Raw genomic sequence first — 21,632 nt, 5'->3', positions numbered from 1 at the left:
CCTTCGTTCTTTTCCATTGTGCCAGGAAGATGTTAGATGTGCAAAATGCCTCAGACTGTCACAGACAAGACTACCCTGAATCTTTTTCATATTCACATTTCCTGTAGGAAGCCTTATGTGACAATGGAAAATACATTATGTGTGAATAGTCCAGCAGGGTTCCATCCATCCATCAACTCCTTTCCAGGTGGTCAGCCATGTACTGTGGCAGCTTGCACACCAGGTTTCCATCCAACCCATGCCAGATGCTGCAGCACAACAAACAATCCACATTTCCAGATGCTTAACCACCATTCTCTGTGCAAAACAGGGTTTCAGATGAAGCCCCTCCTCGAGTGCCTTTTGCATTGTGTGACAGTGCAGTTCTGCTTGTTCTTAAGTTATTTAAATAATGCACATTCAAATCATCAGGGTTATAGTGAAGGGAAAAAAGGAGAAGCTACACTGATGGTAATCCAGATGTGCTCTTGAGGATAGTGAAATCTGAGCTCTTGTCTTTGCTGCAAACTCTCATTTGAATTGTGTGGGGCTCATTAGTTAAAAACGTGAAAAACTGCTGGAAAATTGGGAGGGGAGAGCAGTCACTTAGCTAGCAAACAGCTAGTCCTACAAGAAGATTAAGAGAGCAGCTGCTACACCTGAAGTTACAGTGGACTTTTCCAAATGGCTGGAGGGGAGGCGATCTCTCTCAGCAGAGACCAGAAGCCATTACTTTCTCTTCTTTACAGACAAAACCTTTCCTTTGAAGTTCCCATAGGCATCCATCCCTTCTCTCCCTGGTGCTGCCTGGTTGTGGTTGAGTCTGTTAGTGTCTCCCCAGGCCAGACCAGACTTCCTGACATTCTTCTGTGCTGTAGTATGTGGCAACAAGATTTTATTTTGTTTACTTTGGAAGAGCCACACGTCAGCTGTAGCTGCCAAGCACAGTTGCAGACCCATGAGAAAGAAGGCAAGAGGCAAAGGGCTTTGCCAGTTTGTTTCACTTTTTGTCCAGTTTTACTGTGGTATTGTTTTAGTCAGGGTTTAGCTTGGGTTGTGCCACAGACCACCTGGATGCTCTTTAGAAAGCACAACATGTGGAGACCCCTTCAAAGAGTGTGAGGCTGTTGTCCTGGATTTGTTGGAAAAACTCATTTTGTGCAGTAGAAACTCACCTGAAAGTCATCCTGGAAATTTAATTTTCTTTCCTTCAGACTGGGAGGCCTGGGGTCTTAGCTGGGAGCACCTTTTGTTGCTGAAGAGGCACTGTTAATTAGGGACCTTGGGATAGTTTAATCCTGGCATTTATCACTGTAGTTCTGCTGCAGTTTTCTTTCTCTTGTAGAAACCTGCTCCCTTCCCATCTTCCACGATGGAAGAATGAGCACTATATCAAAAACATGAAATTCCCTAGAAAAACATGTATTTACTCTGAGCACACAGGAGATAATGTTTTTAGGCATTGTGACCGGATTCACAAGGACACATGCTGAAATCCCATTAACGGGGATGAAGCAGACATGTCTTGCATTACAGCCTTCAGAAATCAATCCTCAGATGACCAAAATGAGCCCTCCTCAGCTTGCTGGCTGCCATGGAGGTTTCAAAGGGTCCACGGTTAAGGGCACACAGCCCTGATGTAATGACTAAACAAAAATCTATGTGTTCCCTCAAGTTTCTGAGTGAAAGCAAAACTCACACCATACTCCTCTATTTTATATTTTTTTTCCATAGAAGTCTCTTGCTCAAAGGCTTGCAAGAAATTAATCTAAGAATGCACAACTTAACAGCCAAAAGTAGGAGCCAAATGTAAAGATTTAACCTTGATTATTACTATATAAAACCTTGCAAAGCCCAGTCTGGGCCCTTTGAGGGAGCCTGGCCCAGATTGTGGGAGGTGAAGGATGGGGAGCACCAGGCACAAAACTGAGAAGCCCCTTTTGAAGATATGCCTCTTTTGAAACCGTTGCTGTAGCCCGCTCTCCCCATATGTTGTATGGGTGTTAGTGATTATCTGTTCATTTTTGTGCTTCAGCATATGTATTTTATTTAAAGAGACATGACTAATCCCAGCTCCCAGATTAGCTTGTTGTTTCAGTCCTGTGGGTTTGCTTAAGTCATAAAAAAAATCCTGAGTTAGGTAGAAAATTGAAATCAAAAGTTAAATAGAACTTCCAAAAATCATCTGCAGAAATGTTTAAATTAAATCCTTGATTCAACACAGCGGTATTGTGCTGGCGGGAACAGAGGTTTACCAGTCTAGTTTTATTTACTCAGCTGATTGAAATGCAGAAAAGAGTAAACATCCTGCGTTTGGTGCAGTGGGGAATGAGTTAGACTTCTGAAAATGCAAGATTTTTTTCTCCTTTGATATGAAGATCTTGCATTACCAACAGAGAGCAATAATTTGTAGCAGGTATGCTTTTACTAATGGAAGATTAATTTGTGCTTTGTTCTAGCCATTTTAGAAACAAAAGGAGACAATAAGGATTATTCCAGCTTTTCCTGTGGAGATGTAAGATTCTCTATTGGTTTCCAGATCTTCTTTCTTTAATCATAAAATGATACAACTTGGAAGTAGTTTGTGATTACAAGGGATCTGGAACTGAATATTGCGTTGGGTTCACCTGGGGGCCTGGACTTGCAGAACAGCAACGCTTTAATCCTTCATTACCTCTGGGTTTGTGGTTGTTTGGGAGTGCAGAGGGAGGACATGATACAATGAGGAGGTCCAGCTCTTGGGAGCTTGCCCAGCACAGTGTCCAGATGAAAAAGGTCTATTCCTTTATCTTCAGAGTGCTCAGATCTGTGGAATAAGGGCTGAGGCTCTGGCAAGATGAACACTCCCTATTAGGAGCAGCAGGTGCAGAGAGGAAGTTTTCATGCACCCATGTCCTGACTGGACATTACCTGTACCTTAAATAAAACAACTCTGCCTGCATAGAGTGAGCTCCCTTTAAAGATTTTCATACAGCTCTAATAAAAAGATAGAAAGATGAACTGAGTGGGCTGCTCAGGAAGAGGGCATTGAAAAATCTCTTCTTCCCACCCAGCTGTGCCATATGCATTTTTGGACTTTTCTAACTTTTGGGGACAGCAGGCTCAGAGCACAGCAGCTCCAGGGATGACTTCTGGAAAGGGATCATCCATGGATTCCTGTTCCAGGAGAGATAATTTGATCCTAGGGACCCAAGAGACCCAGTGTTTGGGACTGTATAAACTTGGATGAGAAGTAAGTGTATTTAAACAGTGCTTGGGACATGCAGACAGCACATTCTCTGTCACCAAAATTCTTAATAGGTGTGTTTTGCAATGGATAACCAAATTATCTGGGCACTTTGGAAAATGAGGAGTAGTTTTCTCTGCTTTGTAAAGCCTCCCCCGCACAAAGTTTAGATATTAGAAACTTCTAATATTAGCATTAGAAACTTCTTCCCTCATTTTCATTGTCCAAGAACTCAGGCCATGATCTGTATGCTTCATATGGCCTTTAGAGAGAGTACCGTGTCTTCACAGCCTGAAGAGACTTACAGATTTATAGAATATCTTGAATATCATTGAAGTCCAGCTCCTGGTTCTACACAGGAGAACACTCAAAAGGTATTTTCCAAATGCTTCTCGAGCTCTGTCAGGGTTGGTGCTGTGACAGCTTCCCTTGGGTAGCCTGTTCCAGTGCCAAGCCCCTCTCTGGGTAAAGCACCTTTTTTCTGATATCCAAGCTAAACCTCCCCTGATGCAACTTCTGGCTATTCTCCTGGGTCCTGTCACTGGTCACACCAGAGAAGAGATCAGTGTCTGTCTCTCCTCTTCCCCTCACGAGGAAGCTGCAACTGCAGTTGTGAGTTCTTCCCTCAGCTTCCTCTTTATCATGCTGAACAAGTCAAGAGTTCTCTTGGTTCTTCCTGGATCCTGAGTAAGAAAGCACCATGCTTTTTAGTCGCGTGGTTAGGTCAGTGCTACTCCTTCATCTGCATCTCTGCATGAGCAAACTTGAACAGGCAGCCTAAAGAAAACCCAGAAAAAGCACTCGGAGTTGGCACAAAATGAATTATGTACAAGCTTCCTACCAAGAAGAGGTATGGCACATTTATATTTTGCCCGAGGGTCAAGTTTATGAGCACCTCAGAGGCAGAAGCCCTGCCAGTGCTGGAAAAACATCTGAGAGTGCACTTTTGTCTGCATGCCTTTTCCCCACAGAGATGTTGATGGCAGCATCTGATTTCATTTGTTGCAATCTGCTGCTGTTTGAGTTTTTCACAGGAGGGTTTGGTTGATATCTGATTGTTTTCATTTGGGGTTTTGGTTGTTTACCTATGTTTTTGTGATGGTTGTCTTAATGTTGAATGGTGATTGTAAAGCACTAATCTTCCCACTGACAGGTGTCATCCTTTCTGAATCTAAAAAAAAAAAAAAATCAATCAGTGGTTATTGATTTGAGAGAGTCTCCTGGAAGATATTAAATACCTACAGTCTTTCTGTGAACCCATAAATCATGATTATTGTTTTAAAAGGCCATATATTTTAAGCACTTTGTCAGCAAGCCCTGCTGGTGCTATTTGGATAATACAAATGTGTCTAAAGGCTTTGCTGAATCCATATAGTGTGGAAACAATTAGGTATGTGGTTACACATCAGTGTGGCTTGAATAATTGTGCCATGGCTTTGCAAAGTGAGGAGGAAGGAAATAAACAGGGTAAGCAGTTCTGAGGGTATTTAATTACTTACGGAAAATGAGATGAACTTAACAGAATTGCTCTTTCCAATTGCAATAATTAAGGACAAGTCTGAGAAAGCAGGACATGACTTCCCTGGGTGAGTTGAGCAGAAAGGGATGATGCTTTGCCTTTGGCAGAAAAGCCCAGCCACTGGTTGCTCCAAATCATAGGCTTAGGCATCACATAGGGCAAAGGAAGGTTTGGCCTCATTTGTCTGGGTAATATTTGTAGATCTACTGGTGGAAATCAAAAGTGGCTGTGACTTTCAACATATGTATAATGACCCTTATGCCAGCTGGTAAATCCCCAGCCTTTACAGATCTCCAGAGCATGTAGAGGCAGGAGTTTCTCCTGCAAATGAAGCTGTGGCACACTCGCTGACCCCCAAGATGGTTACAGATGTCTTGAGGGGACTGGCCACCTACTGTCAGACAGTGCAGGAGCCAGAAGATGAGGCTGGTAAATGATGACTTGGAAGGCTGTGTGATGAACACCAGCAGCCTAAGGAAGGAGATTAGGAAGCCATTTGGCTTCACGCCATCAAGGTGGTAACTTTGTCACGAAATGCGAAGGCAAAATCCTTTAAGCACTCTTTTATTGCTTGCTATTGATTTTTCTTGCCATGAAGATGCTCCTTCACTAATTAACGATGAACCCGTTTGCTTTATGAGGGGAGTGCTGGACTTTCTAGCTCCTTCAATAAATCAATCTTTTCCAATCCTTGAAATTAAAAAAAAAAAAAGAAAGAAAGCAAAACATCCCTACTACTTCATATCAGCTGGCAGTGGGTAGACACAATAGCACACTTTATTTTGTGTTTCCCTCCTGCTTGCCTGCAGGAAACATCTGCCTCTCTGCTTTATTTGCACCATGTAAAAATTAATTCCATGGGTCTTTCTGAATGCTTTTGAGGGGGCACATCATCCATCTGTTTTTATTTGGGTTTCATCACCCCTAGCAGCTACTAAAGGTCCTGTATATTCACTTTGGCGTTTTTCCTTGCTAGCCAAACCGTTATTTTGGGGCCCAAGGCATCTGTCCATGTGCTTACTGAGCCTTTTCCTCCTATCATAGAGATGGGGAAATATTTGGAATTGTCAAAAGAGCGATTAATCTAAGTTAAGTTAAACCATAAAGAGTTGTATAAAATTATAATATGTAAAGTCAGTTAGTTATGTAGGTTTTTATTAAAGGCCTAGGTTTGCTATAAATGTGGTTCAAAACTACACTTTATTAAATTATATTTTTTTTTAAAAAGTAGCTCTTTTCAAAGTATAAGAAGAACAGCCATTATTCTTTCTAAATGAGAGCTGAATAGCTGCTTTCTGATATCAGACTTCCTCTGTTCAGCAGCATTTTAAAATCAATCTTCATGTGAAGGTAAATTCTCGGTTTACTTTTCCTGGTGCAAAAAAAGTGAAAGCTTTAACATTTCACTATATTGCTAATCTAGGTACGTGAAAGTCACTTACTTCGTGTAGTATAAGCTGCAGATTGTCTGTAACAGTTTTGGGCTGACCATGTGTATCCCAGCAATTCAGTCTCCTTGTGACAAAAAGGTATTTCTTGGGTTTTAAAAGGATTGTCAGTGTGAAAGGGGTTCCTGAGCTTAGGATGAATTTGTTTTGAAAATCCTTAAGCATCTAAACAAGGATATAAGTAGTGAATTTTAGCACCTTTTTTTAAAAAGTATTGGTCTGGAAATACCACAGGAATACAGAAAGTAATGTGAACAATCCTTTCCCATCACTGAAGGAGAAGGTACTCTGGGAAATTGAAAGACATCTAACTTAAATAAGATTTTGCAAGAGTTTTACATGATGTGTAATTAACCTTAAGAAGTCTTTGCCCCAAGGTAAAGTCAGGGCTTTTTTAAGATTAGAAAATGAATTAGGTATTTATACAGATTGGTAGACCATCCGCTATCCATCATCTGGGCTGCAAAGAAACACAAGGGAGGTGAGGTAAGATTTCACAGGTTCAATGAATAATGCAGCCACTAAAGATCAGCTTTTTACCTTCAGGTATTTGAAAGTGAAGCCTCCACCTTAGCCATCATTCAGGTTTCCTCTGCAGTCAGTAGAGAAATGTATATCTTCAGGGAATGTTGAAGCCCCACCTACCTTTAGATACCTGTTTTTTTAAGGGATAAATTCCTCTTTGGGGGTGCCAGTCTGACATTAACTGTGGGGGGAGTAGAGTCACATAATTTAAATGCAATGGACTGTATCCCTTACTGCCAAGTATTGGATGAATTTAACCAATCCTTCCAATTTATTAATTTAAATTAAATTTAACCAAATCTGGAGATAGCACTTCAGATGCCACATCTCAGGCTCTGCTAGGCTAGATTTTTCCAATAATTTCTGCTTAAATTATTACTTGCTTTTACTAGTAGTGAATATAATCTCAGTTTTCCAGTCAGGACCTCCATTTTTCTGGGAACTGAGGGCCTTCCAAGGCTTTTCTCTTGTCTAAGTGGTGGGTTTTATGTATTGCAGATAATGACACAGTTTTAGTGCAGCACTGATAGGTTTCACACACGTCACCGGGGTAAAAAAAACCCAAAGCATTCTGAAGTAATTTTTGTCAGAAATTGTTGCTAACACAAGAGTTAAGCTTCTTACAACAGTTGAGTTGCTAAAATGAAAAGGTTTGTATTTCATGAAAGATATAAGAGACTAAATTCTATGGCCCCTGTGTATATAGAAGTATACTGGGAGTTAGGCATCTTTGGAAATCTCACTTCTTTAGGCAACTGTTTGCTTTGAGCAGTGGGTCCTAGACACATCCGTGTTGGAAATAGGGTAAAAACTGCTAAGGTCTTTTTGGTGGTTTTCTCCTGAGCTGCTTTGAAGTGTTAGCCTCAAGCTCAAAGGGAATCCAAGTTTACCAGTTCTGCATTTTGTCTGTAGAAAGTTGAAATGGAACCTTCAGCTGCCTTGAAGAAACGCTATTACGGGTTGCTGAAAAATTTTCTGAGGGTCTGGATAGTAACAGCAACATTAAAAAAATTTCCAATTCTGTACGTTTATAATCTAGTGCTGGTTGCTTTTCAATAGAAAGTCTTTACCATAAAACCTGCATCCTTGTGAACACAGTAGTAGAAATCCAGGCCCTGCTCCTGCCCATGTTGCTGGGCTGACAGCTCCAGATTGTCTCATATCTTCATTTCATTTAATTACATTGTAGGGGAGCTGCAGGTTGCCAGTATTGACCAAAGGAGGTCTCAGCAGGGTGGACTGGCCCTGGCTGTGTTGACAGGGGTAATGAGATGAACATACTGAGCCATCCTCCATCTCTGGCACCCATGGGGGATTCTGCAAGGAATGGCAGGCTCTAAAGCTCTGTGTCAGTGGGGAGAGGAGTTCTGGCAGTTGTTCCACATCACAGCCACACAGGCAGGGTTAGGCACACAGCCTGTCCCAGAAGGGCAGGAGACTCCCCCGGGAAAATGGCTGTGCCTAATCTTGTGTGCCCACAGCAACAGGAGCTGAGTGATCCAGCTTGGTTTCTTCATGACTGCAGTGAGCTGCTTTGCACCCCTGCCTTTCTTTACCCTTCCCCATGAAGTGGTAGTAAGTAGGTCTATGCCTTGTCAGCCAGGGCTTTAGGAGATCCTGAAGCCATTACCTCAAGAATTATGCAGTCTGGCTCATAATGTGGTGATTTGGAAGTTCCACTTTGGAAAAGTAAATGGCAATAAAGATACTCCTGTAACACACTCCAGCCCCAGAGACAGAGTGCTGGAGGTGTGGTGAAGTTTGGCCACTCAAACCCATGAAAGCCACCTGTGGTGGCTGTCCCGGGTTTTCAAAACTTGTCTTCTCCAGGGACAGCCATGAGATTTGAAAGTTATTTCAAAGTCTATTGACAGCTGTGGGAGGGGTGGCTGCAGCCAGGAGGGGTGGCTGCAGCACACAGCTAGCAATGCCTGCTTCTGTGCATTAAGCCAGCATTCCAGCCATGTTTCAATTCCCTGGGGCAGCAAGCCAGGCTGACTCATGTGTTCCAGGCACACCTGATGCAAGTCCAGCTTTGGTGTTTGTGATGGCTGGTGGGAGAAGGGAGGGGAACTAGCAGTGAACTCTATTCTCTATGTCATTATATTTCTAATGTTGGTGTTCTTGTCTTTATGTCTATGCATTCTTTAGCTATGAGGATAACAGACCCTTCATCAAGTAAGAATGACCTGAATGGCTGATAAATTTCATTTATCAGTGTGGTCTCATGAACCAGCTGTCAGATCAATATTGAAAAATCATTAAAGCTTCTGTCATTCGCTTTTGAGGCAGAAGAGCAAACTGTGCAGGAAAGTGGTCAGGCTTACAGCTAAGCTGCAGAGTACATGTGCTGCATGTGTATTGCCAACCAATTGTCACCTTATTTGCTTTATATTCTTTAATTGGATGTTACTTGAATTCAAGGTGAAAGTTCCCAAGTTAATCCTGTGTAGTACAGACTTGTTTTGCCAACTGCAGCCTCTGGTCCACTATGCTCTGTCACTGGGATTGCTTTATGGTAATATAAATACAGAAGCAAATTTTCAAAAAGGTGCATGGCTGCTATTCCCCATCATTCCCTTTCTAGTTAATGGGAGTAATGCAAGCATATCTGCCTGCTTTGGGTGAATTGAAGATGCCTTACTCATTGGAGTACCTCCTAATTGTCCCTAATTGTAAATCCACTGATTTTCAAATGCACCAAAATTGAATATTTTTGTTTCTTTATTGCAATAAAATTCCACTACAGAAAAGAAAAGCCATGGAAAAGCAGCAGCAAGTCTGTACAAAGAGCAAGATAAAAACCTCAAGCTGTACCAAAAACCAAAACAAAACCCAAACCTGTGAAGAAAACCAAAAATGCCTAGAAATTACATACCTTAGGCCATCCACACTTTCTCCTGCAACCAAAAAAAAGTAATGTGCAGTAGCACAAAATAGAAGCAAATCAATTTTGCAATAGACTTTCAGTTTGTTCTTCTGGTGAAGAGTCCTTTGTGTTTGTTCTTTCAGTGCCATTCCCATGTTCTCTTTCATTGCTTGGTTCTGTTTTTTTCTGCGGATGCAGGATGGAGCTATTCATAGTAATCTCCACGTCCTCTTTATTGCCAGGTTTTCTTGTTTTCTGAGGCATAACAATGTTAATGTGTGCAGTTTGCACTGTTGGGGGTCTTCTAACCCACAGATTCCTTTCCATCACTGGTAGCATATCTTCACTAAATAACCATTTCGTTCCTGCACACCTTGGCAGCCAAAGGATTTTTAATCAGATTCAAGAATGGGCTGTGCTTCAGAGCAGAATACTTTTCTGATATCCAGGAAATAATTTTTGAAAGACTCTGGAAGTGCAGGAAGTGTTATCTGGGGATGAGAAGAGAGGAAAGAGGGGGGGAAAAAAAAGAGGGGTGTGTGTTTCCACTTAATTTGTTCTTTTTTTTTTTTCATGCAAAAGAAAACTATTTGTATCTCATTAATTGGTATGCAACTAGGACAATAGCAGGCTGTCACTGATGGTGGAATCTTTGGAATCTTGGGGAGAAAAATGTCCCAAGCGACTAAAGCTGTAAACTTTATCTAGTGGCTAGCTTTCTGAAGGACTGTGAGAGTGTATTTTCAATTTGGATCACGCTAAATATTTATTAGTGGGATTGACTGGAAATGCTTGAAAGGAGCTGTTCCAGTCTTCTAGGTACATAATAGTGATTTTTAAAGAGCTGTCTTAATAAGCAGTTACCTTAGAGAACTCTTCTGGTCTGGTCATGTGATTAAATAATACATATTTTATAAACTTCAGTGGAAGACTGAATGCTGAATTTTCATTCTAATACCTAAAGAAAAAAAAAACAACAAAATACTTGAATACAACACTGATATGATTTTGTTTGTGACAAGCCCTGGTAAAAGGAAAAGGATTCAAGGCTGTAGCTGCCATGGCATTTCTATAGCAGAGATTGTCTGACCTCTGCAGGAGTGCTTTGTCCCCCCAAGTTGCTGCTGCTTCATCTTTCTCCCCCTTGCCCCATACTCTGTTTACCAAATGGAAGCCCAAACATACCCAAACCCAGGCCATTTTCCCACAAAGGTGAAGGGACTTGGAAATATAGGCAGGTCTTTGTCCCTGTGAGCCCTTCTGCAGCACCTCAGGGGGCCTTGGGGCAGACAAGAAAGCAGAGGTGCTGGCTCACTGCAGTCTTGTCTGATTTGGGATATAGAAGGGCTAAACAGTGAGAAAGGGGTGCAAAGATTGGATATCAATGCGTTCATTTTTGTGATGTTACACCTAATGATAACAGGATGGCAGAAGAAAACTGAAGCCTTCAGGTAGAGGACAACCAGATATTAAAGGTGCTGCTTGCTTCTCAGCTAGAAGTTGACTCCCTCCCCTGTGCAGCAGCAATTCCTTTGAAGTTGTAGGTAATACATCACGTGAAAACTAAGCTAGGAGCAGGACAGAGTTCCTATACTTCTTCTCATGCTTTGTCTCTTGTCCTGGTATTTGAAGATCAGTCTTTGAGAAGGTAATTTAGGAGATGACTAAATGTTATTTAGTAAGGTAATATGGAATACTCCTCCTGCCATCCCAGCAGAGCTTCCAGCTTTCCTGAAAACACCCAAAAAGCCTAACATGCAGCAGTCATCCCATGTCCCCAGCTCTGTTGTCCAGGCAAAAAACTCCTGCTCCCCTTCTTTGTTGGAACAACATTTGGGGCCAAGCATTGGTTGCACCTCTACTCCTACTGCCCTCCTGAGATGGAGCAAGTGATAATCTTAGTTTTGCAGCCCATGTGAAGAGGGATTGCCCCTCCTTTTCTCTGGGCAGAAATGTGGCAGCAGCTACCACGTCAGTGAATGTAGTGTGTGAGTGCCGGGTACGAGTGTACACATTTCCCCTCATCACAGGGTGGAAGAAGTGTGGAGCAGCATTGCAAAGAACATCCTTGTGTGGAGTGGATCTGGCAAGCAGGGAAGGCTTGCCCACCTGCCTGTAGCTGTTTATCTGGCTTACAGGCATATGGGAGTCTAGCTAAAATGCAGCAATACATGTGTCTTGGTGTTAAATGTAAATAAAGAAGCTTATCCAGCTGGCACTCCTGTGAAACCAGTGGACACTTTAAAAAGTGACAATCAGAGTTGTCATTTCATTTGGTTTATTTTATTTTCCTCCATTTGCAGAAATAACATCTACATGTCATTTACATGCACACTGCTTTTACATATTTAAAAAAAAATAGAGACATTGTGGTTACAAATGTGCTTTGGTTATGATAAATTCCTATGCTCATAACACTTCCATTTCCTTGTATTTCCTCAAGCTTGAAGATTTGTAAACTGCATTCAGCTTGAAGACAAAAGCTCCCTATGATTTATTTTGATGTGCTATTTTCGTTTTGCTAAAACCAGGAACAAAATCTTCCTGCCTGCAGACACATGCCTTCTTTTGTGTAGATGAAAAACCAATCCCATTCTTTTTTTCTTTTTTTTTTTTTTTTTTTCTTTCTCCTAACAGGTCCTGGGTTATAGGTGCAATAGCCCTACTCTGCCTATTAGGACTGACCTGGGCATTCGGACTCATGTATATTAATGAAAGCACAGTCATCATGGCGTATCTCTTCACCATATTCAATTCTCTGCAGGGAATGTTTATATTCATTTTCCATTGTGTCCTCCAGAAAAAGGTAAGACAACGTTCCCAGCAGCAAGAGAGGTGGTAACGAGGTGTTTTGTTGCCTAACAACCACAGCATAGCATCGTCTGTGTGCCCTGAATTCCTCTCACACAGATCTATCTCTGTGCACCTAATAAGGGTGGTATTTAGACTGGAAACCAGCAGGATGCTGGGAAATGAGGTTCTAACAAGGACGTGTGGCATTTCAGCAGCCAGAGCCCTGGCAGATGTGTCAGAGGCAAGGGAAAAGGCAGCTGTCAGTTTGCAGGGCCCTGTAACAGGGCTTTGCCTGCTGTCAGCCAGATTCTCCTTCTTTGTATGTCAGTGTGAGAGGGGAGAGAATCCACGAGCATCCAGAAAGTGCTCCTGGCTGAGTGCTCACAGCAAAGTGGAGCTTTACATCCTCATTTGCAGTCCCTGCAGGAAACTGCCCCTTTCCCTGGCAGCATACGTGGGTTGATGGGATGTAATAGGGGCTGCTTCCCCTGCTTTTCTAAGAACTGAAGAACCTGTGCTCTGCAGCAGTTCATTAGCCTTTGTATTGCTTAGGTCTGATACAGTGTTTTCAAAACCTTCCTCAAAGCAAGGATGGCAAGTGCTTCTTGTTGGAAACTGAAGTATGCCCCAATTAACATTTGCAAGATAACAGTGGAGTAACTTAGATAAACTCAGGGGGTGGGGGACCCCAACAAATAAAAATTCTGTGTTTATGTAGATCAAATTTACAGCCTCTGACAATCAGTAATAAGTATTTTTAAGAACCTTTTGGTTCTCTACTTAAATTCAGTTGTACAGAGCTCTCAAGTTCTGTGCATGTCTGCTGATAATTTGCTATGTACATCTTAGTTTCAAAGGGCAGTTTACTGAACCAGTGTAAACATAGGAGTTTATGTGGATACACTGGTCTCAGTTTCCCAGGGTCACCAGTATCTTTTGGTGAAATGGCTTATTGAGTAAAGCCAGGTCCATGTTGAGATCTATCCTCCATCTGAGAGCCACAGGCTTGTTCCTGTGTTACTCTTATTTTGCTATTACAGCCAGGGGAGATCTGACCCATGAAAACATAATCAAAATTCATCATAAAAAGTGAGCTCTGCAAGTGATGCCTCTGGAAGGTTCTGCAGAGCTGTGTGTAAATGTCATTTTTGAAACCAAAGGAATACTTCTGGGGTTAAGAGTTTTGTCGTTGCATCTCAAATTTGTCTGTCTTAAGAAGCTTAAAAGCTTTATCTATATTCAACTTCCTGCTGATGATCCCAAATCTTTCAGCAAGAGAGTTTCCAGGCAAGATGATAGTAAGAGTGTAGGAAGCATCACCATTGCTAAATTAAATGTGCAGGTGCCTCTCTGTGAGGAGTTTGAATTTCTGCACCATTATGACTGGTACATCCTCCCACCTCCAATACACCCTGCAAAGGGTCAGTCCCTAACCCAGCATCCCTGTATCACTCCACAGCCTCCCTGGCTCCTGGGGTTCTCAGTCAGCATGACAGAACCATTCTCTTTTTTGTCTTAAGCCAATTTACACCCTTAAACCACCACTGATGACTGTGGAATTGTTCCTGATTTATGGCTGCACAGGGGGAAGGAGAATGCAGCTGGTACCTTGCTGTGGGGTGGATGCATCTCTCTGACCTAAGAGCTGAGGGAGGTATTATTTAAAAGGAGAAAAAAAAAATCCTTTCCTATCTGTCATGGCCTAGAAAATCGGCAAAACGCTGCAGAGAGGCAAGCAGTGGGTGGCTAATTAAAGCAATTGAATTATTTTCTCTCAGCAAAGGATTGATTAGGCACTCGAGCATATTGGGCACTTGTGGTATGTGTTTGTCTCAAGCGCTTAAGGAAGAGCCTAATGAAAAAGCTGTAATTTGCTATTTAAACAGTTGTTTCACAGAGTTGTGAAATGCTTATGGAGAGTCTGGCAAAGTTTTATGGCTAACTGTGTGCTTCAAGGAATTTCAACTGGTGTTTTGGACATGCATGATGGTTTGGGGGCTTTTCTGTGTCAATGGGTAACATGGCCCTCTTTCGGCTCTTCAGTACAGTCTGCTCACCTTCAGCCCTGTCCTGTCTGGTTTCTGGGTGTTGCTGCCCATAAAAAGTCATACCTGAAGCTTGGTGGAAGGTTAGATCCTGTCCTGGCACAAGTCAGTGTAGTTCCTCTGAAGCAAAGGAGGTGGCAGGGGTTAGACTGCAATGCCCATTTAAAACATAACTGGCTTGCACAGTGCTGTGGAAAAGGTTCCAGCCATCCCTGAGCATTGGGAATATAACCTCTAATGCCGCTGGTTCTACAGTTTCCTCAAATTCCAATTTGACTTCAACTTTTTTTTTTTTTTTTTGTAAAAAATCAATAGCTTTCATATGTTTCTCTTGGAATTCTTTTTTCTTAGTCTCCTGCCAGAAGCAATAACTTTTAGGACGTTGATGAGCCAATATGCTAGTTTATATTAAATCTACAAGGATATTAATTTTCAGTCATAAACAGTGTACCTGCACTTTCTCCCATGCTTTTTTGATGTGCCTCAGAGGATGCTGTAACTGACTGGTGCCAGTGAGCAGCTTTGCTGCATGGGAGCAGTCTCTTGTGACATCCTAAACCTTGAGCTCAGCTGCAAGGGGTACTAGACTGCTTTCCCACACGCTGCAGCAGATTTTGTTTTAATGAAACACCGAGGAGAAACCAGGGGCTGTGTTGAAAATCAGAAGGCAGTGGGCTGGAGGAGGAGCTGCTGCTAACCACCACTGCTCTTTCCTTGGCTAGGTACGTAAAGAGTACGGAAAATGCCTGCGCACACATTGCTGTAGTGGGAAAAGTACAGAGAGTTCTATTGGCTCAGGAAAAACCTCGGGGTCAAGGACACCTGGAAGATACTCCACAGGCTCACAGGTAACCCCCCCACGCTTTCTGTTTGTGTCCCAATGGCATGCCAAGACCCTTCTCAGCCATTCTGGAAGAAAAACTCCTCTCGACACCGAAGGACCTGCCTTAGGCTTCTCCACAGTACACTTGCAGAGATTTCCCTCACTTCCAGAGCTGAACTCAACACAGTGGCTTCCCCTGAGGTGTGATGGCAATTAAATGCCTCTCCAAGAACCTTCTAAATAGTTCTGTTGGGAATAAAACATCCAAACCTGCCTTCCAGAGGCAGGTGGGTCATTATCTGAGGTGTATACCTGAGGTGTCCTGCCTGCTCTCCATGGGAAGAAGGAGGTGGGAGCATTTTGTCAGCTGTGCTACATTCTACTACATCCTTTAATCATGAGATGGAGGTCATTACTATTAACTATTAACATGTACAAGAATTATACTATAAACACCAAGTGTTTTTCTTTTTAAAAAAATGAAAGTCTGCAAGTGTCTTGTAAGCACTTGCCAGTGAAAGAGCTGGCTTTCTGACATTCAGTGGTTTGGTCTGTTCCATGCCTCATACAATTTGTCTTAGCCTATAGACCTCTTAGGGCAAGCCATTGGGGTCAGACTATCTCACTAAGCTACACCTGAAAATTCAGGGTTTGTGTAGTTTGCGCACTTAGCAGTTTTGAAGCTAACTTGTGTGTAGAGATGCAGATTTATGGATGAAGAGTTCATATAAAATGAAGAAGCTTATTTCTTAATCAATAGAAACCAAACACAAATTTATTCAGTATTAGTAATGGAAGTAATTATACATGACAGTTCCACTATTAAATTATAAAAGACATGCAGCGAGTAACAGCTTATAACTTTCCAGGAAAACCTAGTTTGCAATTTATGTCTTGGAGCAAGCAAATCATTATTTATTTGCAGTGGTTTCCAAGATGTCATCCAAAAGTTCTGCCTTGGTGTTTTCATAGGTCTGGTAGCCATGCAGAGCTAACAAAAGCAATAGAACCTCTCTCCAGTAAGCCATCAAGTCCTGGTAATGTCCAAAACTCACAATATCCAGCAGCATTTAGGTGGCTGATTTGAAAGCCTCTGGTGTTACATAACTTAGCTGCTGCACTGGTGGCCTCCTCTCCAGGAAGAGTGGACTTTAATGGTCCCCACCTCTTCACCAGTCCCAGCACAAGAGAACAAGCCTTTTTGAGGATGAACTAAGTCTTCTGGCAGCAGTCCCCTGGTGGTGGGTGAGGTTTGAGGCACCAAGAGAAATTATTTTGCCTACAGAAGCATGTCCTTGGGTGGGTGGAAGTTCCTAAGGCCCACTGTAGCCAGGAGAATCCTCATACAGGTGATGGAGAATAGGTGGAGATCAGTCTGAATCATTGAAAAGATCTGGCTCCTAACTTTAAATAGAGAAGACCATGAGGAGGAAAGCTTCTGATATACCTTTATTCTCTGAGAAGCGCATAGAAAACAGAAAAATTAATCTACAATGGATCATGTCAGAGAAATACAATAAATTAAATGTCCAGGTGAAAAATAATTACTGTAAAAGGACATGGGCTCATGTCACATGGTAATTCCGTTTATAGAGGGCTAATGCATGATTAGGAGATGCTGTTATTCCATGGTTGATGAGTAATCTAGGACTATTCAGCCTGGAACAATATGATTAAGCTTCGATATATCTCTCATAGCTGAAATCTCACTATGGAAACCGCTGGATTTTTGGCACTTAAGAAAAACGTGGTCTGTCACAGTGGGGAAAAAGGTTTCCCAGTCTCCCAGACCACCTAACATCACTTTCACAAAGCCAGAGAAAATATCCGTTAGAGTCACAGATGTGAGGTTAGGAAGAGTTTCCCTGGGACACCTGGGTTCTCCAGTCATCTTCGTGCAGGGATTGAGATTGAACTGCTTACGAGATACATTTTATCTGATTTTTTGATATTTTGCAAGGTCTAGTTGGGGAGGAGTGAGACAGTGATGTAAATGCCACAGAGGCAGATACTTCACAGCATATTTGAGGAGCAAAACAGAAGGCCAACATATTCAGGACCCTTTTGCCAGTAGCAGAAGCTATACCACAGATGGCAAAACCATCACAGATTTTTCACTATGGGAACAGAAGTCATTCATTTGTGGGGAATTTTTTACCCCCTAAAATCCCCAGGATGGAAAATAGCTATAGAAAACTTCTGTTCATTCAGGGACACCAAGATACAAATCAAGTCTTCTGTTACACTTCACAAAAAATAAGAAACAAGTTGTCTGAGTATGAGAAGCACATATGCTTCTGTGTGTAGGTTATTTTTCCATTATTTGGCACTATATTGGTAAACCTGTAGCTGGCATGGGGTCTGGGTTTCAATCATTCATGATTTTTTTAAATTAAGATGTAAGCAATTCTATTATGTTTTTATTATATTTATTATAATTTTCTTTGAGCTAGGCATTTGTGTTACAAAGTAAGTCTGGCAGGGTCTGGCATGCATGAGACAGGTTACAACAAAGCAGCAACTGCTCGCTTACAGCTGGCTAGAAGCAAGTCTCATCCTGAGCTAGACATGCCCATAGCCATCTTTAGTGAGGCAGAAAGAAACCTCTCTACAGCTGCTAAAAATTCATTGCCTGCTGTGCTTCAATCCCTCTTCAGAGCCGGATTCGTAGGATGTGGAATGACACAGTTCGAAAGCAGTCTGAGTCTTCCTTTATTACTGGAGATATAAACAGTTCAGCTTCACTCAACAGAGGTAATTATAAACTATTTTTCTATCTCTAACTCCTCTGATGACTTTAAAGAGTCTGAAATGTGTTGCCTCTTTGCCCCCTGCCTTTTCCTCTTCACCCCAGATGTCACTGGACCCTGCTGTACCACCCAAAAAATGTTACAGTGATAAATTGGAGGAGGTTTTATGGTGGTTGTTGCCTTCTTTTTCTTTGCTTTCTTTAATTCTACACATGCACTTTCAATAATTGTCATTTCTGGAAGGAAGTTAGGAAAAGTGAAAGAGAGAAATGAAATTAAGTTGAAATCTCCCCTTTCCCTCAGAAAGCTGCTAGTGCCAGAAGCTGCTGATGTGTCAGGCCTCGTGTCTGACAGTGAAAATGAGCCATTACAGCACTGTACAGCCTGTGTTAGGCATCACAGGAGTCCTGATTGTCCTGCATATGTAGCAATACTGTCATCTTTACAGGAGCAAAAGTGAACAGCAGAACATAGACGTAAGGAAAAACTGTCCTTGGAACAAAATTGTGTGTGTTGGTGTTAATATACCTAGTTTAAAGAACTGACTGATGTGAACTTTATAGACATCTGTGAAGGAAAGGCTATCAGAAATGTATATGCCAAACAAAATGTGGTGTCTGGCACAAGAGGAAATAAGAACAGATTTTTTAAACCAAGTGTTTTTCAGGGAGTTGTAGGAAAGTGGCGGTAACAGAATACCAGAAAAAGAGCCTTAGAGGTTGTTTCCTTTCTCTTCCAGTACAGCTACTTTATGAATTAACCTTGAGCAAGCAGATGCCAAACTCTGTTTTGTGTTATCTGTCCTGTTGATGCTGAAACTGAGAGAGGGTAGAATTGGGATTACTGGGCCTAGCTGTTCTCTTATTATGATGAAAATCGATCATATTTCCAGTCCTGATGGCTGGTCTGCAAAGCTCAACTGTGAGTTGAGTTGGGACTTTGGTTCCTGTTCAGTCTTTATTCTCACAGAATTCCCACTGATTTTAGGGTGAGTTTTGCCTGAGGGCAGGCTTGAAGGATTTTGACTGTGCTGAGTAATATTGACTGCTGAGTGCTGGGGGAACTAGTGGTATATGAGTCTGTTCTGTGAACATTAAACACACTGCCCAAATCAGTGCAAAGGGAGAAGGCAGTGTAACACAGAGCTGCACTGTTCTTCAACTCACTGGTCTTTTTTGTGCCAGGATATTTTCCCTTTGCACTGAAGATTCATTAATAAAGTTGACTCTGAGATTCCATTACTGTAAATGCCTGATTTATCCACATACATTGCCCTCACATCTCTCTCTGTCTCTGCATTAAAGACTGCAGAGCAGCAGCCAGGCTTCTCTGGGTCTAATGTAGGGGGGAATTGGTTGTCACACAAAGGTTCCAGCAAGATCCACTGTTTCCCTCAGCCATCTCACTGCTCTATCTCAGTGGCAAACCAAAATGTGTCATGCATGAAATGTTTTCTCCTTTAGTTAGCACACAAGTTGAACTTGCCCTCTGATGCAGCTGAGGTTACCAAGGGATGCTTTAGCAAGCAGGATCTTCTAGGCTTGTTAGCAAAAGAAAGGTCTCTCCTTTTTTGGTTGTGCATTTTTTTCTGTGCAAATAGGGAAGTATGACTGTCAGCTGGGACAAGTGAAGAGGTTTCAAGTGGACAATCTTCATCCCAGTGTGGTGAGAGCCTGTTACTAGATGTGCCTGTTATTTAAAGGTCAGCTGGGAAATGAGCTGCCAGGGGAAGCATCTTCAAAGCAGGTTTCATCCAGCTATTTTCCTTGTGTAACACTGGATGAGGTGAATCACATGAAGGGCCTGAATCTCTCCACTGACTACAGAAGTAGCCTGATAAGTGTCTTAGAAAGGAAGCCTTTTAGGTGGAACATTGAAGTGACTTGAGTAAGTTTTACAATTCCACAGTCATCCTCCCTCTTTTTCACACAGGCAGGCACAATATTTGTTGTTGTTGGGTTTCGGGGGTTTTTTTCTGGTAAACAGAAGTATTTGCAAAGTGGAGGTTGAAAACATTTCTATGGGAGATGGCATCTGCAAAGCAGAAGGTGGTCATTTCTGTATGAAAGTACACCTGATATCAACAGTAATCACAGCTGCATGGGTATTCCAGATATTTCAACCTTTATCCTGTTTATTTCAGCTGAAAAGCAACATTTGTGGTCTTAGGGCTTTCCACAGAGAAAACTCTCCAGAGAACTGCAGCCTCAACAGAGCAGTGGGGAAATATATTTTTCACAGTTCTTGTCTTACTCTTAGTATTTACATATACATTTATCTTTAAAGGATCTGTTTCTTTAATGTTTTATTTACAAGCATGCTGCTAAGGCTCAGAGCATTCAAATGTGAGCCTTGAACTGTATAGTCAGTAATTTTCCCTGCCTGAGGCTGATACAACAGGATCCTGTTCCTGTTCAAAACTCCCACTCCATCTCTCCCAGCCTAGACACCTTTTGCACAAAATTATCTGCATTATCTCACCTTCTATGTGCGCTGGCATTTCCCCCAAAGCCTTCAGAGAAGAGTCTGTGGTCTAAAACAGGAAGAAAATGATCCTTTGTTCCCAGAATTGCCCTAGCCTCCAGGTCTTGGAGCTTAACTCCATTTCTCCATGTCCTGGGCCAGCACTGAGCTTTCATGTTTTTACTGGGGGAGCAGAAAGCAGCAAGACATCCTCTAACTGGGGTGCTATCTCCTTGAAACCTGTTTTTTCCCTGAAACCATTCATCATATTCACACCTCCTGCCACATGATAACATCCCAGGCAAGACTGCTCTAGTTATCCATATTTCCTGTATGATGACAGCCATTTCTGTATGACATCTCATCTCTTCTTCCTTCATGAACTTCCTGGGCATCAGTCTGGAATATGACATGTGTGTTAGTGCATCCCTCCTTTAGACATACAGCTATGTCTTTTTCTGATTTAGCAAACAATACACTGCTTATGGCTCTTTTCAGCTTCATATTCTCTTTTATCTTCTATTCCCCTCTCTCCCTGCCAGAGTAGTTGACCATAATGTTACTTTTCTTATTCTCATTTATCACGCCAGGAATTTCAGGTATAACCCCAAACTTGCCTGATGTAATGTGTTCTGTAATGAAAAGTTTATTCTGTCATAAGGCATGCAAGACTATTTCAGATATTTCCTGAAGGTAGTGTGTAATTATTGATTAATAAAAAGTATGTCTGGCTTTGTTTCCCCTTGCTGCTCATTATGGCTTAGTAGTGACGTGGATTTGGGGTTGTTATACCACTGAAATCAGGAGGAAGGGAAGAGAAACTGGCTGTGGATTTCCTTTTTTACTGTCAAATGAAGAGCATGCCTATCCACCCCATGACCATGGTCCCAGTTTCAGGATCCAGGGGGATTCCTGCTCCTTGCATTCCCACTCTGCAGCTCTGTCCAGTTTTTCACACCCTGGGTCTGGCTGCATGCTTCTGCCATGTATTTCACATCCAGCCTGTGCTCTTCATTTATGTCCCTAGTGCTGAAAACTTCAGCGGTGTAAAAGCTGAACCCAGCTGATTACCTCATAAGTAGGAAAAGAAATTTCCCTTTTGCCTGCAGCATGTTTGGTGTGTGATCTTAATGCAGGCACTTGGATGCAGTGCTGATAAAACAGTACAAAAGGAATGCATGTAGGATGGATT

General features: G+C 42.1%; 1 protein-coding gene across 17 annotated transcripts in view; it reads left to right on the top strand.

Moving 5' to 3' along the window:
• The window catches only part of ADGRL3 (adhesion G protein-coupled receptor L3), a 250,473-nt gene that overhangs the window by 210,379 nt on the left and 18,462 nt on the right, over nucleotides 1-21,632 (top strand). For 9 of the 17 annotated variants that reach the window (XM_062493019.1, XM_062493032.1, XM_062493033.1 and 6 more), the window contains 3 exons: nucleotides 12,204-12,372; nucleotides 15,127-15,252; nucleotides 17,885-17,981. In XM_062493019.1, the coding sequence (XP_062349003.1) occupies nucleotides 12,204-12,372; nucleotides 15,127-15,252; nucleotides 17,885-17,981 (392 nt within the window). Of the gene's footprint in view, nucleotides 1-8,848; nucleotides 8,876-12,203; nucleotides 12,373-15,126; nucleotides 15,253-17,884; nucleotides 17,982-21,632 lie in introns of all 17 variants that reach the window. The other 8 variants (XM_062493027.1, XM_062493025.1, XM_062493021.1 and 5 more) reach the window with 1 other exon arrangement.

This window comes from Cinclus cinclus, chromosome 5, assembly GCF_963662255.1.
Source record: "Cinclus cinclus chromosome 5, bCinCin1.1, whole genome shotgun sequence".
Taxonomy (NCBI): Eukaryota; Metazoa; Chordata; class Aves; order Passeriformes; family Cinclidae; genus Cinclus; species Cinclus cinclus.
The sequence above is the reverse complement of the archived record's forward strand: the minus strand, read 5'-3'. Positions and strand labels throughout refer to the sequence as shown.